Source organism: Liolophura sinensis, chromosome 1 (genome assembly GCF_032854445.1).
Source record: "Liolophura sinensis isolate JHLJ2023 chromosome 1, CUHK_Ljap_v2, whole genome shotgun sequence".
Classification (NCBI taxonomy): Eukaryota; Metazoa; Mollusca; class Polyplacophora; order Chitonida; family Chitonidae; genus Liolophura; species Liolophura sinensis.
In genome coordinates this window covers 1,408,508-1,436,292 of record NC_088295.1, presented here as the reverse complement: position 1 = coordinate 1,436,292, position 27,785 = coordinate 1,408,508, and the positions used below count along the sequence as shown (strand labels likewise).

General features: G+C 42.4%; 1 protein-coding gene across 2 annotated transcripts; it reads right to left on the bottom strand.

Moving 5' to 3' along the window:
* Positions 1 to 76: 76 nt before the first annotated feature.
* On the bottom strand, positions 77 to 27,766 carry LOC135471863 (uncharacterized). 2 transcript variants are annotated; one of them, XM_064751275.1, is made up of 10 exons: positions 27,552 to 27,766; positions 26,735 to 26,836; positions 26,068 to 26,197; positions 25,690 to 25,753; positions 24,233 to 24,316; positions 20,204 to 20,352; positions 13,366 to 13,515; positions 5,517 to 5,556; positions 4,500 to 4,690; positions 77 to 1,454 (listed from the first exon to the last, which is right to left on the bottom strand). In XM_064751275.1, the coding sequence occupies exons 1-10, from the start codon at positions 27,694 to 27,696 to the stop codon at positions 1,421 to 1,423; spliced, it is 1,089 nt and encodes a 362-aa protein (XP_064607345.1). In that variant the 5' UTR covers positions 27,697 to 27,766; the 3' UTR covers positions 77 to 1,420. The 2 variants fall into 2 exon arrangements, with proteins under 2 accessions (XP_064607345.1, XP_064607352.1); XM_064751282.1 differs by having other exon boundaries at positions 27,667 to 27,684.
* Between the last annotated feature and the right edge of the window lie 19 nt (positions 27,767 to 27,785).

Sequence of the window (27,785 nt, the reverse complement as noted above, 5' to 3'; positions counted from 1 at the left end):
TGACGTCACACCAGGCAAGATTGGAATCTACAGAAACTTCTCTATAATTCTCCGAAACTGACAACAGCCTTTTTCATACAATACACACAATGGATGCGCAGTTTACAATTTATTGTGAGTGACCCATGTCCACAACATCTGTGGAAAAACACCTATGAGATAAATATATCAACATGTGTGAATCAGTCTACCACACTGAACTCAAATAGCTGTGAATCAGTCTAAAATACTGAACTCAAATAGCTGTGAATCAGTCTAAAGTACTGAACTCAGCTGTGAATCAGTCTAAAATACTGAACTCTGCTGTGAATCAGTCTAAAATACTGAACTCAAATAGCTGTGAATCAGTCTACCACACTGAACTCAAATAGCTGTGAATCAGTCTACCACACTGAACTCAAATAGCTGTGAATCAGTCTACCACACTGAACTCAAATAGCTGTGAATCAGTCTACCACACTGAACTCAAATAGCTGTGAATCAGTCTAAAATACTGAACTCAAATAGCTGTGAATCAGTCTACCACACTGAACTCAAATAGCTGTGAATCAACTAGCTGTGAATCAGTCTACCACACTGAACTCAAATAGCTGTGAATCAGTCTAAAATACTGAACTCAAATAGCTGTGAATCAGTCTAAAATACTGAACTCAAATGGCTGTGAATCAGTCTACCACACTGAACTCAAATAGCTGTGAATCAGTCTAAAATACAGCTCAAATAGCTGTGAATCAGTCTACCACACTGAACTCAAATAGCTGTGAATCAGTCTACCACACTGAACTCAAATAGCTGTGAATCAGTCTACCATACTCAACCCAAATAGCTTGGTGACCAATGCTGTAATTGAAATGTACGTTCTACGAGATGAAAGCAGGATTTGTGACATCTTTACCCAGATGTCCATTGCTCTGTACTGAATGATTAAAATCTCACTGGAAACTAATTTGGACAACTTCATGATTTTGAAAAATTATTACATATTTACGAACTCCACGTATTTTCCTAATATTGTATGGCCCTGAATGCCCAACATCATTGTTGTATTTATTTTTCTTAGGACCACATGTGTCTGTACCTAAAGACAAACTATCAATGTAAAACTCCAGTTATTCTGTGACTTTGCTGATTCCTTCAATAGTTGTTTGTTCAGTGCTGAATCTTTGCTGAGGTTCTATGTTCACTGCTGTGACTTTCAGCTGTAGGTTGACTCACTGTAAGTTCTATTACTGACTTCAACAGTCCTGGCATGCTGTGGTAGCAAGATGACTGATGGTAAAGAAAAGCCCACACTATGCACCCTGGAGTCTCACAACAAAACTGCTCCCTTTGCACAATTCCTGCCTGAAGAGCCAGCATGACAGGACAAGTCTATACTTCTGCCATTGTGGTAATAAAGTTCTCCAGTTTTAAATGTCACTTATGGCAAAGCCTTCTTGTCTGGTTCCATAAATCTGAAAACAACAGGATATATTTTTAGTACTTGCAGGTATTGAGCTCAAGGTTTGCACATAATAACACAAGGGTGATATTCCAGTGTTGATTTGGTGTGTACATATTAAACACCATAAATTACCAAATTCCTGACTTAGTGTATTGTGTATTAGAATCACTGTTAAACAAAATGTTAGAAGTGGTATCTTAAAAGGTACTGCAGGTATTGAGCTCAGGGTGTGCACACATGTAGAGTACAATAACACAAGGATGATATTCCAGTGTTGATTTGGTGTGTACATATTAAACACTGTAAACTACTGAATTCCTGACTTAGTGTAATGTGTATTAGACTCACTGTTAAACAAAATGTTAGAGGTGGTATCTGTATTGAGCTCAGGGTTTGCACACATGTACAGCACTATCGCTGATGCTCTGTGTGCATACTAATTACCGTAAATTACCACGTTGGAGATTTCAGTACTTAATGTATTGAGCTGAAGTGTTGCATTCATGTATCTCCTACATGCAAGTTCTAGCATTTAGTTGGCAGTATTGTACACAGCTCAACAGTACTTAGGACATGGCTGTTAATGCTTAGGCCTGATGCCTCACATTGTGACTGTCCATTCTTGTGTCTGACTCATCATGTTTGGTTGCTAATGTTTAAAATGAATGAATGAATGAATGCTAGGGGGTTTAACGTCATACTTAACAAGTTTTCAGTCATGTGGCAACGAGGGGTAATTAGGTGTGTGTACATATACTGTGTTTCCTTGTGGCAGGGCGATTCCACTGAAGTGTCATGCCGAAGTGATGCCAGTCATGACACCCTACAGTCACATTATACGGACACTGGACCAACCAGTCCGGTTTCCTTGTCTTTGGTGTGACCTGATCCAGGTTTGATCTCTGGTCTCGTGACTTTGAGGCAGACGCTGTCTAACCATTAGGCCACCGAAGCGGTCTCATTGCTTTGATATGCCCAGGCACCTGATTATGGCACTGATCACTGAGAGGTTAGAGCGAGGAAACTTTGGTTGGCCTTGTGTCAGTATAATGTGACTAGGTTGGGTGTCCTGTATGTTGTCTTCAGCATGATACTTCAGTGGTCGCAATAGGAATGGAATAGCCCTGCCACAAGAAGACACAATATATGCACGCAATAAGGAAGCGATTTGCCAATGTTTACACCTAACACATCATATTATGATTGTCAACGTTTAGACCTTACACATCATATTATGATTGTCAATGTTTAGACCTTACACATCATATTATGATTGTCAACGTTTAGACCTTACACATCATATTATAATTGTCAACGTTTACACCTAACACATCATATTATGATTGTCAACGTTTAGACCTTACACATCATATTATGATTGTCAACGTTTAGACCTTACACATCATATTATGATTGTCAACGTTTAGACCTTACACATCATATTATGATTGTCAACGTTTAGACCTTACACATCATATTATGATTGTCAACGTTTAGACCTTACACATCATATTATGATTGTCAACGTTTACACCTAACACATCATATTATGATTGTCAACGTTTAGACCTTACACATCATATTATGACTGTTAATGTTTAGTCCGTAACCATGAACACATACCATGGTCTTGGCCTAACACATATTATGGTTGTCAATGCTTAGGCCTAACACATATAATGATTGTCAATGTTTAGGCCTAACACATTATGATTGTCAATGTCTTGGCCTAACACATATTATGATTGTCAATGTCTTGGCCTATCACATATCATGTTTCCCAATGTCTTGGCCTAACACATATCATGGTTGTCAATGCTTAGGCCTAACACATATTATGATTGTCAATGTTTAGGCCTAACACATATTATGATTGTCAATGCTTAGGCCTAACACATATCATGTTTCCCTATGTCTTGGCCTAACACATATCATGGTTGTCAATGCTTAGGCCTAACACATATTATGATTGTCAATGTTTAGGCCTACCACATATTATGATTGTCAATGCCACAAATCAATCCTGGATTGAGTCACAACTGAGACCTTAAAATAGGAAGTTGTGACTTCCTCGCTTGGCCTTCAGCAAGGGGATAGTGCAATGACTGACTGACGTGTATCAGTATAGTGGCTCGCGCGGGGCGGCTTACTTGCCTTCAGTAAATCGTCTCAGTGAAGCAGCACTAGATGAAAGAACGGTGGAAATCTGTTCTGCAACAAAGAGGCACATTACATACACCCCAAGGATTCCTTCGGCGTCATATTGTTGAGTACAACGTTAAACCCCAAGCACTCACTCACTCAATGTTTAGGCCCAAGACATATCATGGTTGTCAATGCTTAGGCCTACCACATAATATGATTGCCAATGATTAGGCCTAACACATATAATGGTTGTCAATGCTTAGGCCTACCACATAATATGATTGCCAATGATTAGGCCTAACACATACAATGGTTGTCAATGTCTTGGCCTACCACATATTATGGTTGTCAATGCTTAGGCCTAACACATATTATGATTGTCAATGTTTAGGCCTAACACATATTATGATTGTCAATGTTTAGGCCTACCACATATTATGGTTGTCAATGCTTAGGCCTAACACATATTATGATTGTCAATGTTTAGGCCTAACACATATTATGATTGTCAATGTTTAGGCCTACCACATATTATGGTTGTCAATGCTTAGGCCTAACACATATTATGATTGTCAATGTTTAGGCCTAACACATATTATGATTGTCAATGTTTAGGCCTACCACATATAAAGGTTGTCAATGCTTAGGCCTACCACATATTATGGTTGTCAATGTTTAGGCCTACCACATATTATGGTTGTCAATGTTTAGGCCTAACACATATTATGATTGTCAATGTTTAGGCCTACCACATATTATGGTTGTCAATGTCTAAGTTTAACAGGTCATATTATGATTATCAATGCTAAAGCCTAACAGATCCTCTCCAGTATCAGTAGGGGACTTGGGAAGAAGATGACAAGCACTGGGTAATACATGTACGAGGCACGGATTAAATGCTGCCTAATACCTGTGTCTGCATTCCTGATCAGCAATCCTCTCTGGGCTGTAGTAGTTCAGGATTAAGCTTCTCTCCATCAGGTAACTGTTGTTCGCAATAAAATCTTCAAAAGTTTCATGTTGACAGCCAGATGTTTGGATGGCATCTGAGATGAGGTGAATGTAGAACATCGTCACTGTTTCATGATAACCAGTCTTGATCTGCCGGGAGAAAAGAAATTACAATATACATGTATAGGCCTTTTAGGAAAATTTACGTATATCATCTATTATCAAAAAATAATATCTCTTTGCTAAGCCTTGTGCATAACTGCTAACAACCTTTTTCGCAACATGTCGCAACTACCAGTAGAACACTACTGTATTAAAATTCACTAATAACTTAACTCAGTGTATCACATGTAGTAACTACTGGTAGCACACTACTGTATTAAAATTGGCTAATAACTTAGCTCAAAGTATCACATGTAGTAACTCCTGGTGGTACACTGCTGTATTAAAATTAGATAATAACTTAACTCAAAGTATCACATGTAGTAACTACTGGTAGCACACTACTGTATTAAAATTAGATAATAACTTAACTCAAAGTATCACATGTAGTAACTACTGGTAGCACACTACTGTATTAAAATTAGATAATAACTTAACTCAAAGTATCACATGCAGTAACTACTGGTAGTACACTACTGTATTAAAATTAGATAATAACTTAACTCAGCATATCACATGTAGTAACTACTGATAGCACACTGCTGTATTAAAATTAGCTTGTAAATTAGCTTAGCCAGCTGCAGCACATCAGATGTTAGCTGTCTGTTAGGAAAGTATCAAAACTTCACCGTTTGCCCTGCTCAGCTGGAAAGAGTGAGTGTCCAATCATAATATCTCTACAGTCTCGCATCACATGACAACATGGCTGACACACACAACATAAACAGTGCCCTTCTCATGGACAACTGGTTGGTCTATGGCAGGATTTCCCTATGCCAAAACAGACTGTAAAAATCAGATGCTGATCTCTTACCTTATCTTTGTTTTTTTCATTATAGTTGAGAATACCCTTTCTGAAAGATGAAGTAAAACGAATTAAACTGAATGAAAGCTAAATTTCTCCATTTCAATTTTTGTGAAATTCTTCTTACCACATTTGCTCAAAATTCGCCCAACCACTTTTAGAGATCAATTTTAGAGATCTTTTAGAGATCAATAATGGTCATAAAATATTAATGTCTGTGCTCCTAACCTGTAAACAAACACCACAATGCCTGTCTAAGATCATTGCAGCCCCCAGAATCAGGCAGAAGGAGTGACTCTTCCTGCACTCAATCATGTGTCATATACAGGTATGTTCTCAAAGGCCTCCATTACAACCAAGGAAGGAGTGACTCTTCCTGCACTCAATCATGTGTCATATACAGGTATGTTCTCAAAGGCCTCCATTACAACCAGGGAAGGAGTGACTTGGTCCTGGACTAAATCATGTGTCATATACAGGTATGTTCTCAAAGGCCTCCATTACAACCAAGGAAGGAGTGACTCTTCCTGCACTCAATCATGTGTCATATACAGGTATGTTCTCAAAGGCCTCCATTACAACCAAGGAAGGAGTGACTTGGTCCTGGACTAAATCATGTGTCATATACAGGTATGTTCTCAAAGGCCTCCATTACAACCAGGGAAGGAGTGACTCTTCCTGCACTCAATCATGTGTCATATACAGGTATGTTCTCAAAGGCCTCCATTACAACCAGGGAAGAAGTTACTTGGTCCTGGACTAAATCATGTGTCATATACAGGTATGTTCTCAAAGGCCTCCATTACAACCAGGGAAGGACTGACTCTTCCTGCACTCAATCATGTGTCATATACAGGTATGCTCTCAAAGGCCTCCATTACAACCAGGGAAGGGCTGACTTGGTCCTGGACTAAATCATTTGTCATATACAGGTGTGTTCTCAAAAGCCTCCATTACAACCAGGGAAGGACTGACTCTTCCTGCACTCAATCATGTGTCATATACAGGTATGTTCTCAAAGGCCTCCAAAACAACCAAGGAAGGAGTGACTCTTCCTGCACTGAATCATGTGTCATATACAGGTATGCTCTCAAAGGCCTCCATTACAACCAGGGAAGGAGTGACTTGGTCCTGGACTAAATCATGTGTCATATACAGGTATGTTCTCAAAGGCCTCCATTACAACCAGGGAAGGAGTGACTTGGTCCTGGACAAAATCATGTGTCATATACAGGTATGTTCTCAAAGGCCTCCATTACAACCAGGGAAGGAGTTACTTGGTCCTGGTCTAAATCATGTGTCATATACAGGTGTGTTCTCAAAGGCCTCCATTACAACCAGGGAAGGAGTGACTTCCTGCACTGAATCATGTGTCATATACAGGTATGTTCTCAAAGGCCTCCATTACAACCAAGGAAGGAGTGACTTGGTCCTGGACTAAATCATGTGTCATATACAGGTATGCTCTCAAAGGCCTCCAAAACAACCAAGGAAGGAGTGACTCTTCCTGCACTGAATCATGTGTCATATACAGGTACGTTCTCAAAGGCCTCCATTACAACCAGGAAAGGAGTTACTTGGTCCTGGACTAAATCATGTGTCATATACAGGTATGTTCTCAAAGGCCTCCATTACAACTAGGGAAAGAGTGACTTGGTCCTGGACTAAATCATGTGTCATATACAGGTATGTTCTCAAAGGCCTCCATTACAACCAGGGAAGGAGTTACTTGGTCCTGGACTAAATCATGTGTCATATACAGGTATGTTCTCAAAGGCCTCCATTATAACCAGGGAAGAAGTGACATGGTCCTGGACTAAATCATGTGTCATATACAGGTATGTTCTCAAAGGCCTCCATTACAACCAGGGAAGGAGTGACTTGGTCCTGGACTAAATCATGTGTCATATACAGGTATGTTCTCAAAGGCCTCCATTACAACCAGGGAAGGAGTGACTCTTCCGGCACTGAATCATATGTCATATACAGGTATGTTCTCAAAGGCCTCCATTATAACCAGGGAAGGAGTTACTTGGTCCTGGACTAAATCATGTGTCATATACAGGTATGTTCTCAAAGACCTCCATTACAACCAGGTAAGGAGTGACTCTTCCTGGACTAAATCATGTGTCATATACAGGTATGTTCTCAAAGGCCTCCATTACAACCAGGGAAGGAGTTACTTGGTCCTGGACTAAATCATGTGTCATATACAGGTATGTTCTCAAAGACCTCCATTACAACCAGGTAAGGAGTGACTCTTCCTGGACTAAATCATGTGTCATATACAGGTATGTTCTCAAAGGCCTCCATTACAACCAGGGAAGGAGTTACTTGGTCCTGGACTAAATCATGTGTCATATACAGGTATGTTCTCAAAGACCTCCATTACAACCAGGTAAGGAGTGACTCTTCCTGGACTAAATCATGTGTCATATACAGGTATGTTCTCAAAGGCCTCCATTACAACCAGGGAAGGAGTTACTTGGTCCTGGACTAAATCATGTGTCATATACAGGTATGTTCTCAAAAGCCTCCAATACAACCAAGGAAGGAGTGACTTGGTCCTGCACTGAATCATGTGTCATATACAGGTATGTTCTCAAAGGCCTCCATTACAACCAAGGAAGGAGTGAATCTTCCTGCACTCAACCATGTGTCATATACAGGTATGTTCTCAAAGACCTCCATTACAACCAAGGAAGGAGTGACTCCTCCTGCACTCAATCATGTGTCATATACAGGTATGCTCTCAAAGGCCTCCATTACAACCAGGGAAGGAGTGACTCTTCCTGCACTGAATCATGTGTCACATACAGGTATGTTCTCAAAGGCCTCCATTACAACCAAGGAAGGAGTGACTCTTCCTGCACTGAATCATGTGTCATGTACAGGTATGTTCTCAAAGGCCTCCATTACAACCAGGGAAGGAGTGACTTGGTCCTGGACTAAATCATGTGTCATATACAGGCATGTTCTCAAAGGCCTCCATTACAACCAGGGAAGGAGTTACTTGGTCCTGGACTAAATCATGTGTCATATACAGGTATGTTCTCAAAGGCCTCCATTATAACCAGGGAAGGAGTGACTTGGTCCTGGACTAAATCATGTGTCATATACAGGTATGTTCTCAAAGGCCTCCATTACAATCAAGGAAGGAGTGACTTGGTCCTGGACTAAATCATGTGTCATATACAGGTATGTTCTCAAAAGCCTCCAATACAACCAAGGAAGGAGTGACTTGGTCCTGCACTGAATCATGTGTCATATACAGGTATGTTCTCAAAGGCCTCCATTACAACCAGGTAAGGAGTGACTCTTCCTGCACTGAATCATGTGTCACATACAGGTATGTTCTCAAAGGCCTCCATTACAACCAAGGAAGGAGTGAATCTTCCTGCACTCAACCATGTGTCATATACAGGTATGTTCTCAAAGACCTCCATTACAACCAAGGAAGGAGTGACTCCTCCTGCACTGAATCATGTGTCAAACACAGGTATGCTCTCAAAGGCCTCGATTACAACCAGGGAAGGAGTGACTCTTCCTGCACTGAATCATGTGTCACATACAGGTATGTTCTCAAAGGCCTCCATTACAACCAAGGAAGGAGTGACTCTTCCTGCACTGAATCATGTGTCATATACAGGTACGTTCTCAAAGGCCTCCATTACAACCAGGGAAGGACTTACTTGGTCCTGGACTAAATCATGTGTCATATACAGGTATGCTCTCAAAGGCCTCCATTACAACTAGGGAAGGAGTGACTTGGTCCTGGACTAAATCATGTGTCATATACAGGTATGTTCTCAAAGGCCTCCATTACAACCAGGGAAGGAGTTACTTGGTCCTGGACTAAATCATGTGTCATATACAGGTATGTTCTCAAAGGCCTCCATTATAACCAGGGAAGGAGTGACTTGGTCCTGGACTAAATCATGTGTCATATACAGGTATGTTCTCAAAAGCCTCCATTACAACCAAGGAAGGACTGACTTGGTCCTGGACTAAATCATGTGTCATATACAGGTATGTTCTCAAAGGCCTCCATTACAACCAGGGAAGGAGTGACTCTTCCGGCACTGAATCATATGTCATATACAGGTATGTTCTCAAAGGCCTCCATTACAACCAGGGAAGGAGTTACTTGGTCCTGGACTAAATCATGTGTCATATACAGGTATGTTCTCAAAGACCTCCATTACAACCAGGTAAGGAGTGACTCTTCCTGGACTAAATCATGTGTCATATACACGTATGTTCTCAAAGGCCTCCATTACAACCAGGGAAGGACTGACTTGGTCCTGGACTAAATCATGTGTCATATACAGGTATGTTCTGAAAAGCCTCCAATACAACCAAGGAAGGAGTGACTTGGTCCTGCACTAAATCATGTGTCATATACAGGTATGTTCTCAAAGGCCTCCATTACAACCAAGGAAGGAGTGAATCTTCCTGCACTGAACCATGTGTCATATACAGGTATGTTCTCAAAGACCTCCATTACAACCAAGGAAGCAGTGACTCCTCCTGCACTGAATCATGTGTCATATACAGGTATGCTCTCAAAGGCCTCCATTACAACCAGGGAAGGAGTGACTCTTCCTGCACTGAATCATGTGTCACACACAGGTATGTTCTCAAAGGCCTCCATTACAACCAAGGAAGGACTGACTTGGTCATGGACTAAATCATGTGTCATATACAGGTATGCTCTCACAGGCCTCCATTACAACCAAGGAAGGAGCGACTTCCTGCACTGAATCATGTGTCATATACAGGTATGTTCTCAAAGGCCTCCATTACAACCAGGGAAGGAGTGACTTGGTCCTGGACTAAATCATGTATCATATACAGGTATGTTCTCAAAAGCCTCCATTACAACCAGGGAAGGAGTGACTTGGTCCTGGACTAAATCATGTGTCATATACAGGTATGTTCTCAAAGGCCTCCATTACAACCAGGGAAGGAGTTACTTGGTCCTGGACTAAATCATGTGTCATATACAGGTATGTTCTCAAAGACCTCCATTATAACCAGGGAAGGAGTGACTTGGTCCTGGACTAAATCATGTGTCATATACAGGTATGTTCTCAAAGGCCTCCATTACAACCAGGGAAGGAGTGACTTGGTCCTGGACTAAATCATGTGTCATATACAGGTATGTTCTCAAAAGCCTCCATTACAACCAAGGAAGGAGTTACTTGGTCCTGGACTAAATCATTTGTCATATACAGGTGTGTTCTCAAAAGCCTCCATTACAACCAGGGAAGGAGTGACTCTTCCTGCACTCAATCATGTGTCATATACAGGTGTGTTCTCAAAGGCCTGCATTACAACCAGGGAAGGACTGACTTGGTCCTGGACTAAATCATGTGTCATATACAGGTATGTTCTCAAAAGCCTCCATTACAACCAAGGAAGGAGTGACTTGGTCCTGGACTAAATCATGTGTCATATACAGGTATGTTCTCAAAAGCCTCCAATACAACCAAGGAAGGAGTGACTTGGTCCTGGACTAAATCATGTGTCATATACAGGTGTGTTCTCAAAGGCCTCCATTACAACCAGGGAAGGAGTGACTCTCCCTGGACTAAATCATGTGTCATATACAGGTATGTTCTCAAAGGCCTCCATTACAACCAGGGAAGGAGTTACTTGGTCCTGGACTAAATCATGTGTCATATACAGGTATGTTCTCAAAGGCCTCCATTACAACCAAGGAAGGAGTGACTTGTTCCTGGACTAAATCATGTGTCATATACAGGTATGTTCTCAAAGGCCTCCAAAACAACCAAGGAAGGAGTGACTCTTCCTGCACTGAATCATGTGTCATATACAGGTATGTTCTCAAAGGCCTCCAAAACAACCAAGGAAGGAGTGACTCTTCCGGCACTGAATCATATGTCATATACAGGTATGCTCTCAAAGGCCTCCATTACAACCAGGGAAGGAGTGACTTGGCCCTGGACTAAATCATGTGTCATATACATGATTGGCCCTGCACTGAATCATGTGTCATATACAGGCATGCTTTCAAAGGCCTCCATTACAACCAGGGAAGGAGTGACTCTTCCTGCACTCAATCATGTGTCATATACAGGTATGTTCTCAAAGGCCTCCATTACAACCAAGGAAGGAGTGACTCTTCCTGCACTGAATCATGTGTCATATACAGGTATGCCCTCAAAGGCCTCCATTACAACCAGGGAAGGAGTGACTCTTCCTGCACTGAATCATGTGTCATATACAGGTATGCTCTCAAAGGCCTCCATTATAACCAGTGAAGGAGTTACTTGGTCCTGGACTAAATCATGTGTCATATACAGGTGTGTTCTAAAAGGCCTCCATTACAACCAGGGAAGGAGTGACTTGGTCCTGGACTAAATCATGTGTCATATACAGGTATGTTCTCAAAAGCCTCCATTACAACCAGGGAAGGAGTTACTTGGTCCTGGACTAAATCATGTGTCATATACAGGTATGTTTTCAAAAGCCTCCAACACAACCAAGGAAGGAGTGACTTGGTCCTGGACTAAATCATGTGTCATATACAGGTGTGTTCTCAAAGGCCTCCATTACAACCAGGGAAGGAGTGACTCTTCCTGGACTAAATCATGTGTCATATACAGGTATGTTCTCAAAGGCCTCCATTACAACCAAGGAAGGAGTTACTTGGTCCTGGACTAAATCATGTGTCTTATACAGGTATGTTCTCAAAAGCCTCCATTACAACCAGGGAAGGACTGACTCTTCCTGCACTCAATCATGTGTCATATACAGGTATGTTCTCAAAGGCCTCCAAAACAACTAAGGAAGGAGTGACTCTTCCGGCACTCAATCATGTGTCATATACAGGCATGCTCCCAAAGGCCTCCATTACAACCAGGGAAGGAGTGACTCTTCCTGGACTAAATCATGTGTCATATACAGGTATGTTCTCAAAGGCCTCCATTACAACCAAGGAAGGACTGACTTGGTCATGGACTAAATCATGTGCCATATACAGGTATGTTCTCAAAGGCCTCCATTACAACCAAGGAAGGACTGACTTGGTCCTGGACTAAATCATGTGTCATATACAGATATGCTCTCAAAGGCCTCCATTACAACCAGGGAAGGAGTGACTCTTCCTGCACTCAATCATGTGTCATATACAGGTATGTTCTCAAAGGCCTCCATTACAACCAGGGAAGGAGTGACTTGGTCCTGGACTAAATCATGTGTCATATACAGGTATGTTCTCAAAAGCCTCCATTACAACCAGGGAAGGACTGACTCTTCCTGCACTCAATCATGTGTCATATACAGGTATGTTCTCAAAGGCCTCCAAAACAACCAAGGAAGGAGTGACTCTTCCTGCACTCAATCATGTGTCATATACAGGCATGCTCCCAAAGGCCTCCATTACAACCAGGGAAGGAGTGACTTGGTCCTGGACTAAATCATGTGTCATATACAGATATGCTCTCAAAGGCCTCCATTACAACCAAGGAAGGAGTGACTTGGTCCTGGACTAAATCATGTGTCATATACAGGTATGTTCTCAAAGGCCTCCATTACAACCAGGGAAGGAGTGACTTGGTCCTGGACTAAATCATGTGTCATATACAGGCATGCTCCCAAAGGCCTCCATTACAAACAGGGAAGGAGTGACTTGGTCCTGGACTAAATCATGTGTCATATACAGGTATGTTCTCAAAGGCCTCCATTACAACCAGGGAAGGAGTTACTTGGTCCTGGACTAAATCATGTGTCATATACAGGTATGTTCTCAAAGGCCTCCATTACAACCAGGTAGCCTTCTTATAATGACACAAAGACAGATACTAGTTTTGAATGTGTTCAACGTACTTACTTTATTAATGGTGTGGCTCCATCCTTACCAAACTGTGTAATATAATTCCAGGCCATTCTGAGGTGAGCTTCGTGAGTCCATTCTTCAAATGGTAATGTGGCATCTTCAAAGGCTTTGAGAAATATCTCATCCCCAACAGATCTGTATGAACTGAGGTACATAACCATAGGTGAATGATACAGTGTGCTTTAAAATCATATCATCATTTCGTACAGACCACTGAATACACCAGAATGATGTGAAATTCCTCGAAGTTGATGTGAATCAGAAACTAAAGTGTATGTTGCCCTGAATCAGAAAGTAGAGTGTATGTTGCTCTGGATAACAAAGTACAGTGTATGTTGCTCTGGATAACAAAGTACAGTGTATGTTGCTCTTGAACAGAAAGTACAGTGTGTGTTGCTCTGGATAACAAAGTACAGTGTATGTTGCTCTTGAACAGAAAGTACAGTGTATGCTGGTCTGGATAACAAAGTACAGTGTATGTTGCTCTTGAACAGAAAGTACAGTGTATGCTGGTCTGGATAACAAAGTACAGTGTAGGTTGCTCTGGGTCAGAGAGTACAGTGTATGTTGCACTGAATCAGAAAGTACAGTGTATGTTGCTCTGGATAACAAAGTACAGTGTATGTTGCTCTGGGTCAGAGAGTACAGTGTATGTTGCTCTGAATCAGAAACTACAGTGTATGTTGCTCTGGATAACAAAGTACAGTGTATGTTGCTCTGGATAACAAAGTACAGTGTAGGTTGCTCTTGAAAAGAAAGTACAGTGTATGCTGCTCTGGATAACAAAGTACAGTGTAGGTTGCTCTTGAACAGAAAGTTCAGTGTATGCTGCTCTGGATAACAAAGTTCAGTGTAGGTTGCTCTGGGTCAGAGAGTACAGTGTATGCTGCCCTGGATCAGAAAGTACAGTGTGTGTTGCTCTGGATAACAAAGTACAGTGTAGGTTGCTCTGGGTCAGAGAGTACAGTGTATGCTGCCCTGAATCAGAAAGTACAGTGTGTGTTGCTCTGGATAACAAAGTACAGTGTAGGTTGCTCTGGATAACAAAGTACAGTGTGTGTTGCTCTGGATAACAAAGTACAGCGTAGGTTGCTCTCGAACAGAAAGTACAGTGCATGCTGCTCTGGGTCAGAAAGTAAAGTGTATGTTGCTCTGAATGAGAAAGTATAGTGTATATTGCTCTTAGTCTGAAAGTGCAGTGCATGATCCTCTAAATCAGAATGCACAGTGTATGTTGCTCGGAATTCAGGATCTTCTGCCTGGCAGTCATAATCAAGGGCAGTTGATACAACAACCCGTGGTTGCTGGGCTATTATATGGTCAACTAGTGCTCTGACAGGGAGACAAATGCCTATAAAGAAATCAATCAATCCATCAGTATGTATCATTTTTTAGGTTTTGAGAACATACAAGCAAATTGATGGTAACACATAGAGCTGTCAATTTTGTCAGTCAAGCAAATAATGACGGCTGGGCTTCATCATCCACTCTGGCTGAGCCTGTGGTAACTTCATCATCTATGACCAGGTACGCTCTGGATGGATCTGTGGTGACGTCATCATCCATGACCAGGTGCACTCTGGCTTACCCTGTGCTGACTTCATCATCCATGACCAGGTACACTCTGGCTGAGCCTGTGGTAACTTCATCATCTATTATCAGGTGCACTCTGGCTGAGCCTGTGGTAACTTTATCATCAATGACCAGGTACACTCTGGCTGAGCCTGTGGTAACTTCATCATCTATTATTAGGTGCACTCTGGCTGAGCCTGTGGTAACTTTATCATCAATGACCAGGTACACTCTGGCTGAGCCTGTGGTAACTTCATCTTCCATGAACAGGTGCACTCTGGCTCAGTCTGTGGTGACTTCATCTTCCGTGAACAGGTGCACTCTGGCTTACCCTGTGCTGACTTCATCATCCATGACCAGGTACGCTCTGGTTCAGCCTGTGGTAACTTCATCTTCCACAACCAGCTACACTCTGGCTGGATTTGTGGTAACTTCATCTTCCATGACAAGGTACACTATTGCTGAGCCTGTGGTAACTTCATCTTCCATGACCAGGTGCACTCTGGTTCAGCCTGTGGTAACTTCCTCTTCCATGACTAGGTGCACTCTGGCTGAGCCTGTGATAACTTCATCTTCGATGACCTGGTGCACTCTGGCTGAGCCTGTGGTAACTTCATCTTCCATGACCTGGTGCACTCTGGCTGGATTTGTGGTGACTCCATCATCAATGACCAGGTACACTCTGGCTTACCCTGTACTAAATTCATCTTCCACAACCAGGTGCACTCTGGATGGATCTGTGGTGACTTCATCTTCCATGACCAGGTACACTCTGGCTGAGCCTGTAATAACTTCATCTTCCATGACCAAGTGCACTCTGGCTGGAGTTGTGGTGACTTCATCTTCCATGACCAGATAGACTCTGGCTTACCCTGTGGTAACTTCATCTTCCATGACCAGGTACATTCTGGCTGGATATGTGGTGACTTCATCATCCATGACCAGGTACACTGTGGATGAGCCTGTGGTAACTTCATCTTCCACAACCAGGTGCACTCTGGCTGGATTTGTGGTGACTTCATCATCCATGACCAAGTACACTCTGGTTTACCCTGTGGTAACTTCATCTTCCACAACCAGCTACACTCTGGCTGGATTTGTGGTAACTTCATCTTCCATGACAAGGTACACTATTGCTGAGCCTGTGGTAACTTCATCTTCCATGACCAGGTGCACTCTGGTTCAGCCTGTGGTAACTTCCTCTTCCATGACTAGGTGCACTCTGGCTGAGCCTGTGGTAACTTCATCTTCGATGACCTGGTGCACTCTGGCTGGATTTGTGGTGACTCCATCATCAATGACCAGGTACACTCTGGCTTACCCTGTACTAAATTCATCTTCCACAACCAGGTGCACTCTGGATGGATCTGTGGTGACTTCATCTTCCATGACCAGGTACACTCTGGCTGAGCCTGTGGTAACTTCATCTTCCATGACCAAGTGCACTCTGGCTGGAGTTGTGGTGACTTCATCTTCCATGACCAGGTAGACTCTGGCTTACCCTGTGGTAACTTCATCTTCCATGACCAGGTACATTCTGGCTGGATATGTGGTGACTTCATCATCCATGACAAGGTACACTGTGGATGAGCCTGTGGTAACTTCATCTTCCACAACCAGGTGCACTCTGGCTGGATTTGTGGTGACTTCATCATCCATGACCAAGTACACTCTGGTTTACCCTGTGGTAACTTCATCTTCCACAACCAGGTACACTCTGGCTGGATTTGTGGTTACTTCATCTTCCATGACCAGGTACACTCTGGCTGAGCCTGTGGTAACTTTCTCTTCCATGACCAGGTGCACCCTGGCTGAGCCTGTGGTAACTTCATCTTCCATGACCTGGTGCACTCTGGCTGGATTTGTGGTGACTTCATCATCCATGACCAGGTACACTCTGGCTTACCCTGTGCTGACTTCATCATCCATGACCAGGTACACTCTGGCTTACCCTGTGGTAACTTCATCTTCCATGACCAGGTACATTTTGGCTGGATCTGTGGTGACTTCATCATCCATGAGCAGGTACACTCTGGCTGAGCTTGTGGTGACTTCATCTTCCATGACCAGGTGCAGTCTGGTTGGAGTTGTGGTGACTTCATTATCCATGACCAGGTAAACTCTGGCTTACCCTGTGGTAACTTCATCTTCCATGACCTGTTACATTCTGGCTAGATCTGTGGTGACTTCATCATCCATGACCAGGTGCACTCTGGCTGAGCCTGTGGTGACTTCATCATCGGTGACCAGATACACTCTGGCTGAGCCTGTGGTAACTTCATCTTCCATGTCTAGCTACACTCTGGCTGGATTTGTGGTAACTTCATCTTCCATGACAAGGTACACTAATGCTGAGCCTGTGGTAACTTCATCTTCCATGACCAGGTGCTCTCTGGTTCAGCCTGTGGTAACTTCCTCTTCCATGACTAGGTGCACTCTGGCTGAGCCTGTGGTAACTTCATCTTCGATGACCTGGTGCACTCTGGCTGGATTTGTGGTGACTCCATCATCAATGACCAGGTACACTCTGGCTTACCCTGTACTAAATTCATCTTCCACAACCAGGTGCACTCTGGATGGATCTGTGGTGACTTCATCTTCCATGACCAGGTACACTCTGGCTGAGCCTGTGGTAACTTCATCTTCCATGACCAAGTGCACTCTGGCTGGAGTTGTGATGACTTCATCTTCCATGACCAGGTAGACTCTGGCTTACCCTGTGGTAACTTCATCTTCCATGACCAGGTAATTCTGGCTGGATATGTGGTGACTTCATCATCCATGACAAGGTACACTGTGGATGAGCCTGTGGTAACTTCATCTTCCACAACCAGGTGCACTCTGGCTGGATTTGTGGTGACTTCATCATCCATGACCAAGTACACTCTGGTTTACCCTGTGGTAACTTCATCTTCCACAACCAGGTACACTCTGGCTGGATTTGTGGTTACTTCATCTTCCATGACCAGGTATACTCTGGCTGAGCCTGTGGTAACTTTCTCTTCCATGACTAGGTGCACCCTGGCTGAGCCTGTGGTGACTCCATCATCAATGACCAGGTACACTCTGGCTTACCCTGTACTAAATTCATCTTCCACAACCAGGTCCACTCTGGATGGATCTGTGGTGACTTCATCTTCCATGACCAGGTACACTCTGGCTGAGCCTGTGGTAACTTCATCTTCCATGACCAAGTGCACTCTGGCTGGAGTTGTGGTGACTTCATCTTCCATGACCAGGTAGACTCTGGCTTACCCTGTGGTAACTTCATCTTCCATGACCAGGTAATTCTGGCTGGATATGTGGTGACTTCATCATCCATGACAAGGTACACTGTGGATGAGCCTGTGGTAACTTCATCTTCCACAACCAGGTGCACTCTGGCTGGATTTGTGGTGACTTCATCATCCATGACCAAGTACACTCTGGTTTACCCTGTGGTAACTTCATCTTCCACAACCAGCTACACTCTGGCTGGATTTGTGGTTACTTCATCTTCCATGACCAGGTACACTCTGGCTGAGCCTGTGGTAACTTTCTCTTCCATGACTAGGTGCACCCTGGCTGAGCCTGTGGTAACTTCCTCTTCCATGACCTGGTGCACTCTGGCTGGATTTGTGGTGACTTCATCATCCATGACCAGGTTCACTCTGGCTTACCCTGTGCTGACTTCATCATCCATGACCAGGTACACTCTGGCTTACCCTGTGGTAACTTCATCTTCCATGACCAGGTACATTTTGGCTGGATCTGTGGTGACTTCATCATCCATGAGCAGGTACACTCTGGCTGAGCCTGTGGTGACTTCATCTTCCATGACCAGGTGCAGTCTGGTTGGAGTTGTGGTGACTTCATTATCCATGACCAGGTATACTCTGGCTTACCCTGTGGTAACTTCATCTTCCATGACCTGTTACATTCTGGCTAGATCTGTGGTGACTTCATCATCCATGACCAGGTGCACTCTGGCTGAGCCTGTGGTGACTTCATCATCGGTGACCAGATACACTCTGGCTGAGCCTGTGGTAACTTCATCTTCCATGACTAGGTACACTCTGGCTGAATCTGTGGTGACTTCATCATTCATGACCAGGTACACTCTGGCTGAGCCTGTGGTAACTTCATCTTCCATGACCAGGTGCACTCTGGATGGATCTGTGGTGACTTCATCATTCATGACCAGGTACACTCTGGCTGAGCCTGTGGTAACTTCATCTTTCATGACCAAGTGCCCTGTGGCTGGATTTGTGGTGACTTCATCTTCCATGACCAGGTACACTCTGGCTGAGCCTGTGGTAACTTCATCATTCATGACCAGGTGCACTCTGGCTGAGCCTGTGGTAACTTCATCTTCCATGACCAGGTGCACTCTGGCTGAGCCTGTGGTGACTTCATCATCCATGACCAGGTGCACTCTGGCTGAGCCTGTGGTAACTTCATCTTCCATGACCAGGTGCACTCTGGCTGAGCCTGTGGTAACTTCATCATTCATGACCAGGTGCACTCTGGCTGAGCCTGTGGTAACTTCATCATTCATGACCAGGTGCACTCTGGCTGAGCCTGTGGTAACTTCATCTTCCATGACCAGGTGCACTCTGGCTGAGCCTGTGGTAACTTCATCCATGACCAGATACACTCTGGCTGAGCCTGTGGTAACTTCATCTTCCATGATTAGTCACATTTTGGCTGGATTTGTGGTGACTTCATCTTTCATGACCAGGTGCACTCTGGCTGAGCCTGTGGTAACTTCATCTTCCATGACCAGGTGCACTCTGGCTCAGCCTGTGGTAACTTCATCCATGACTAGGTGCACTCTGGCTGAGCCTGTGGTAACTTCATCTTCCATGATTAGTCACATTTTGGCTGGATTTGTGGTGACCATCTTTCATGACCAGGTGCACTCTGGCTGAGCCTGTGGTAACTTCATCCATGACCAGGTACACTCTGGCTGAGCCTGTGGTGACTTCATCTTCCATGACCAGGTACATTTAGGCTGGATCTGTGGTGACTTCATCATCTATGACCAGGTACACTCTTGCTAAGCGTCTTGCTGATTACTTCATAATCCATGACCATGTACATTCTGGTTTACCCTGTACTGACTCCATCATCCATGACCAGGTACACTCTTGATGAGCCTGTGCTGACTTCATCATCCATGACTAAGTAAACTACAACGCGCTGAAGTTCAAGACAAAAAGTGCTTTAGACATGATTGATAGGTGGCTAACTGTTAGACTGCACCTGTTAATGAGCTTACCTGGTGAAGTAGAGAAGAGACTGTTGAGCATGTTCGTGAAGCAATACCCTTAAGACCGTGCCATACCATACTTGGTGATCCCCCACGGAGTGTACAGCATGGGCCTGGCACTCAAGGACAGCTGAACAGCCTGATATCACTGGTACACCCTGTCAAGTAAGTCACTGTCATCAGATATAAACATACAACACATAAAAGGACAGCTAGACAGCTAGATATCACTAGTACACCCTGTGAGGTAAGTCACTGCCATCAAATAGACAAACACAACACACAAAAGGACAGCTTAACAGCCTGATATCACTGCTACACCCTGTCGGGTAAGTCCCTGTTATCAGATAAACAAACACAACACACAAAAAAACAGCTTAACAGCTTGATATCAGTACTACACCCTGTTAGGCAAGTCACTGCCATCAGTTAAAAAAACACAACACACAGAAGAACAGCTCAACAGCCCAATATCACTACTACACCCTGTCAGGTAAGTTACTGTTATCAGATAAACAAACACAACACACAGAAGAACAGCTCAACAGCCTGGTATCACTGCTGCACTCTGCCAGGTGGGCCACTGCCATCAGATAAATAAACACAACACACAGAAAAACAGCTCATCAGCCAGATATCACTAGTACACTCTGTCAGGTAAGTCACTGTTATCAGATAAACAAACACAACACACAGAAAAACTGCTCAACAGCCTGATATCACTACTACACCATGTCAGGTAAGTCACAGTTATCAGATAAACAAACACAACACACAGAAGAACAGCTCAACAGCCTGATATCACTGCTGCACTCTGCCAGGTAGGCCAATGTCATCAGACAGACAAACACAACACACAAAAGGACAGCTTAACAGCTTGATATCACTGCTACACCCTGTCAGGTAAGTCACTGTTATCAGATAGACAAACACAACACACAGAAGGACAGCTTATGATATCACTGCTACACCCTGTCACAACACACAGAAGAACAGCTCAACAGCCTGAAATCACTGCAACAGCCTGATATCACTGATTATGATATCACTGCTACACCCTGTCACAACACACAGAAGAACAGCTCAACAGCCTGATATCACTGCTGCACTCTGCCAGGTAGGCCACTGCCATCAGATAGGCAAACACAACACACAGAAAAACAGCTCAACAGCTTGATATCACTACTACACCCTGTCAGGTAAGTCATTACCATCAGATAAACAAACACAACGCACAGAAAGAAGAAGAGCTCAACAGCCTGATATCACTACTACACCCTGTCAGGTAAGTCACTGCAATCAGATAAACAAACACAACACACAGAAGAACAGTTCAACAGCCTGATATCACTAGTACACCCTGTCAGGTAAATCACTGTTATCAGATAAACAAACACAACACACAGAAGAAAAGCTCAGCCTGATATCACCAGTACACCCTGTCAGATAAGTCACTGTTATCAGATCTAAACATACAGCACAATGAACAGACTGATGTCACTGCTACACCTTGTCAGGTAAGTCACTGTTATCAGATAAACAAACACAACACACAGAAGAAATGCTCAACAGCCTGATAACTCTCCTACACCCTGACAGGTAAGTCACTGTTATCAGATAAACAAACACAACACAGAGAAGAAAAGCTCAGCCTGATATCACCAGTACACCCTGTCAGATAAGTCACTGTTATCAGATCTAAACATACAGCACAATGAACAGACTGATGTCACTGCTACACCTTGTCAGGTAAGTCACTGTTATCAGATAAACAAACACAACACACAGAAGAAATGCTCAACAGCCTGATAACTCTCCTACACCCTGACAGGTAAGTCACTGTTATCAGATAAACAAACACAACACACAGAAGAACTGCTCAACAGCCAGATAACTCTCCTACACCCTGACAGGTAAGTCACTGTTATCAGATAAACAAACACAACACACAGAAGAACTGCTCAACAGCCAGATAACTCTCCTACACCCTGACAGGTAAGTCACTGTTATCAGATAAACAAACACAACACATAGAAGAAATGCTCAACAGCCTGATAACTCTCCTACACCCTGCCAGGTAAGTCACTGTTATCAGATAAACAAACACAACACATAGAAGAAATGCTCAACAGCCTGATAACTCTCCTACACCCTGCCAGGTAAGTCACTGTTATCAGATAAACAAACACAACACACAGAAGAACTGCTCAACAGCCTGATAACTCTCCTACACCCTGCCAGGTAAGTCACTGTTATCAGATAAACAAACACAACACATAGAAGAACTGCTCAACAGCCTGATAACTCTCCTACACCCTGCCAGGTAAGTCACTGTTATCAGATAAACAAACACAACACATAGAAGAACTGCTCAACAGCCTGATAACTCTCCTACACCCTGCCAGGTAAGTCACTGTTATCAGATAAACAAACACAACACACAGAAGAACTGCTCAACAGCCAGATAACTCTCCTACACCCTGCCAGGTAAGTCACTGTTATCAGATAAACAAACACAACACACAGAAGAACTGCTCAACAGCCTGATAACTCTCCTACACCCTGCCAGGTAAGTCACTGTTATCAGATAAACAAACACAATACATAGAAGAACTGCTCAACAGCCTGATAACTCTCCTACACCCTGCCAGGTAAGTCACTGTTATCAGATAAACAAACACAACACACAGAAGAACTGCTCAACAGCCTGATAACTCTCCTACACCCTGCCAGGTAAGTCACTGTTATCAGATAAACAAACACAACAATGAACAGTCTGATATAGTATATGATACAGTATAAACCTGCATCAATTTAACAGATTTATGGACTGAGATCATCAGAAAGTTTGGCAGAAACAATGTCAAAGAAGCCTTAAACAAGCTAACACTCAATCAAAAATATAGAAAATAAAAACCGTAATAAAAATCCCACTGAAATTTGGGGGGTAGGACCCTTTTATGAACCGTCAGTTGAGTTAGCTAAATTGACTGGAGTTTCTGCCAAATTCTGCCACAAATGATGCAATAAAGAACTCCCATTTAAACTGATCATGTCATAACATCCAATGTTCCTATCCAATATACTTATCAGTCAGTTTTCATTTTAAAAATTTTTTTTTAAAGTGAGTTATGGGTTACAACCTATTGAAAATAAGTCCACCAATGGCTAGATGTCTTTCAGAAAGAATGGAGTGCATTTTTGTACTCTCTGAGGTTTAACTTTAACTCTAGGCCTTCCTCAAAGGGTACTGACTCAGTGTATTGTACTCTCTGAGGTTTAACTTTAACTCTAGGCCTTCCTCAAAGGGTATTGACTCAGTGTATTGTACTCTCTGAGGTTTCACTTTAACTCTAGGACTTCCCCAAAGGGAACTGACTCAGTGTATTGTACTCTCTGAGGTTTCACTTTAATTCTAGGCCTTCCTCAAAGGGTACTGACTCAGTGTATTGTACTCTCTGAAGGTTCACTTTACCTCTAGGCCTTCCTCAAAGGGTACTGACTCAGTGTATTGTACTCTCTGAAGGTTCACTTTACCTCTAGGCCTTCCTCAAAGGGTACTGACTCAGTGTATTGTACCCTCTGAAAGTTCACTTTACCTCTAGGCCTTCTTCAAAGGGTACTGGCCCGGATAGCACAGTTGGTAGAGCGTCCGCTTCGGGACCGGTAGATCCAGGATCAATCCTTGATCGAGTCACACCTAAGACTTTAAAAGAGGAAGTTGTCACTTCCTCGCTTGGCGTTCAGCATGAAGGGGATAGTGCAACGACTGGTTGACCCGTATCAGTATAATGGCTCGGGCGGGGCAACTTACTTGCCTTCGGTATGTCGTCTCAGTGAAGCAGCACTAAATAAAAGAGCGGTGGAAATCCGTCCTGCAACAAGGAGGCACATTACACGTACATGCACCCTAAGGATTCCTTCGTCGTCATATGACTGAAAAATTGTTGAGTACGACGTTAAACCCCAAGCACTCACTCACTCACTCTTCAAAGGGTACTGACTCAGTGTATTGTACTCTCTGAAGGTTCACTTTACCTCTAGGCCTTCCTCAAAGGGTACTGACTCAAACTGGTTCTTGTCCTCCAGAGCTGGTTTAGAAAAATGTACACCATACTGTACCTGATAATTGGAAATGTACATATAATGCAAATCAGTATTGTACAAATGCCATAAGTGGGAAGATCTGTCAGCAACCTGCTGATGGTCATGGGTTTCCTCTGGACTCTGCCCGGTTTCCTCCCACCATAATGCCGGTTGTATTGGGTACAGCCTAACGCACATTATTAATTTATAGCCATTATGAAATGTACAACTTGTTTATTAGTGTAGGCCCCTGCCACTAAATGTATAACATTCCCATTAATATACAGTACACCACTAAATGTACAGGATTTCCTTTCCACTAAATGTACAGCATTCCCATTAATGTACAGTGCACCATTAAAGATACAAAATTCCCTTTGATAAACAGAACACCACTAAATGTACAGCATTCCCATTCCACTAAATGTACAACATTCCCATTAATGTACAGTACACAACTAAATGTACAGCATTCACATTAATGTACAGTGCACCACTAAATGTACAGCAATCCAATTAATACACAGTACACCACTAAATGTACAGCATTCCCATTCCACTAAATGTACAGCATTCCCATTACTGTAGAGTACAACACTAAATGTACAGCATTCCCATTAATGTACAGTGCACCACTAATGTACAGCATTCCCATTAATATACAGTACATCACTAAATATACAGCAATCCAATTAATATGCAGTACACCACTAAATGTACAGCATTCCCATTAATGTACAGTGTGCCACTAAATGTAAAGCATTCCCATTAATATACAGCACACTACTAAATGTACAGCATTCCCATTAATGTACAGTACACTACTAAATGTACAGCATTCCCATTAATGTACAGTACACTACTAAATGTACAGCATTCCCATTAATGTACAGTACACTACTAAATGTACAGCATTCCCATTAATGTACAGTACACTACTAAATGTACAGCATTCCCATTAATGTACAGTACACTACTAAATGAACAGCATTCCCATTAATGTATAATACATATACACCACTAAATGTACATCTTGCCCATTAGTGTACAGTACACCATTAAATGTACATCAAGCTCATCAATGTACAGTACACCAATAAATATATAGCATGCATCAGCTTAATGATGTACAGCACATTACTAAATATGTGTGGTACACCTAAAAATGTAAATTATGCCAATTAATGTACAGTACGCCCCAAAATGTAAATCATGCCCATATTGGTAAAGGTGTGGAACTTCAGACACTCCTGGCCAATGACAGAGAACTACTAAATATTCTCTCCACAGACATATTTTTGTTAGCTGAAATCCACTGAATAATGAAGACTTTGCTTTATTCTGCCCGTGCATGTACTATTCTACCTTTATTTTTATGATTTTATTTAAATCATAAAGCATACACTTACCTGGTCACACGACAACACGTTAATAGCAAAATGTTTACTTTTTTGAAGAATGTTGTGAAAGCGACTGAAAAAACAAAACAGATAAAAAATTAAATGTTCAAAAATATATTGTCATGAAGATTTTTGCATTTATTTGGTTACAGTATATAATTACATAATGTTTTTTTTTCAGTGCTTTTGTTGAATTTGTCACTGCATGTATATCCACTGTTATTGACTGTGGGCACAGGAAGGGAGTCAATCAACAAAAATCTGATACTGATACGAGTAAAGTATCTCATAAGAAAGTTAAACTCCCATCTTATTCATTCCTTTATGGTCCACTTGAGTCTATTTAAATTGTTAAAACTGTTGAGGAAACACTGTTAATGTTTTTACCTTGTCCTGTTAACACAGAAGGACACAACAGGAGGATCTAACGACACACTGGTGAAGGACGCGCAGGTAACACCTCTCCTCATCCATCTGCCTTCATTCTCATTAAACTCAGCCGTCGAGACAACCACTACTGTCAAGTCATCAATTAAACAGAGCAGTAACATTTGTGATACTTTTGCAGCTGTACATGTACATGTACAAAAAGTCACAGATATGATGGTCTACAATTTCATCTGATGCTTCTTCCACTGAGGGAATAAACAGCCTGAGCTTGGACTTGGATCCGTTTTAAAGATGATATGTGCATTAAACTGTTCAGGGGACATAGCTCTTCATAAATGACAGTGACGCTGCTGTGAACTGTACCAACTAGAGGTAACACTTACAGAAGGCGCATATATCAACTTACAAACTACAAGAATTTCAGAAGCTTGAATACTCAAGTCATTCAAAATTCATCAAACACAATAAACAGACACCACTTACAGAGATTAACAAAATCAATGGTCTAGATCTGAAGGTTTTGCATTCAATGCAAACAAGTAACGTTTGCTGCTACTCATAATCTTATTGTTTTGGCTGTCTCATAATGTCATAACATGCGTGAGGCCTGGATTTGTCTGTTGTTGGGTTTTTTTCTTTCTTCAATGAAATATTTTCCATTTACCTGGCTGTGGAACTTTACTCATGGCCTTTCTGAATTTTTCTTGAAGCTGGCCACCAGTGTGAGTTTGTGAAGGACATTCCTCCTGGACTTTCACCTCTTTCACTGCAAGGACAATATACACACACATATATACATACTGATACAAGACCCTTCACATAGGTTGATGTTTATTCTTTAAATTAACATATATTATTTATGAATTAACTCTGCAAAACTCACTAATTAAAACAATCCCACACTTTGTGGCTTAATTATGGTACTTGCTACAGTGTAATGGTGAATGTAGAGTTCCTCTGAACTGTCAAATTATTTCCTTGTTTTCAATTTAACGAAATGTGATTGCTTGAACCAACATGATAATTCATTATAGCTTAACTCCCTAACTAGACACCAAATATGTGGCAATGATATTGGTTGACATAATCATACATGTGCATGTAGTTTTATTATGAAGGAAATTCCTCAGGAAAACACCTTAAAATAGCAAAATCTGCTTCTGACCCTATTTTTGTCTTTTGATAACACAAAAAGCATAGATCCAACCACTCCAATTTTTCACACACGTTCTTCAGTAATTGTACTTCATATTCAAGTAAGTTTTGGTTCTTTTTCTGCGTTGAAAAAACTACACCTCACTGCTGCACCGGAGTGGGACAATTTCTTATCTAGTTGCAAGGGGTCCTTTCTATTCTTGGCATATATGTATCATTGACGGCTGTGTCATCTTTGTTCTCTTCTACATTTCACGATTCTCTAGCCTTCTAGCCAAGTGTAGGCCTATTTTAATTCAGCACAAATGTGACACTACTGACAGTACCGTGTAGATTGTCCCACTTGTTGCCTCTAAACCAACGTGTGGGTATAAACTGGGGCTCCACAGCTTTTCCTCGACGTACAAATAGGACAGCAGCCGAAGAAAACAGACCACTAACTTGTCTCAGTTTGTTACCGGAGATTAACATTGTGAAATGCAGCAATTCGTCTTAGGGATCATGACAATCGGGTGTTGGAGATGTTGCCAATCATGCAGATGACTTTGAAGGACAGAAAC

What these genes read in the sequence shown, in the direction of transcription:
- LOC135471863 (XM_064751275.1), bottom strand. Translation starts at nt 27,696, where the DNA reads ATGTTAATCTCCGGTAACAAACTGAGACAAGTTAGTGGTCTGTTTTCT. An exon ending in CAAGTGGGACAATCTACACG is followed by an intron (nt 26,837 to 27,551) that starts GTACTGTCAGTA and finishes TTGTCCTTGCAG; the next exon opens with TGAAAGAGGTGAAAGTCCAG. An exon ending in GAGTAAAGTTCCACAGCCAG is followed by an intron (nt 26,198 to 26,734) that starts GTAAATGGAAAA and finishes ATGACTTGACAG; the next exon opens with TAGTGGTTGTCTCGACGGCT.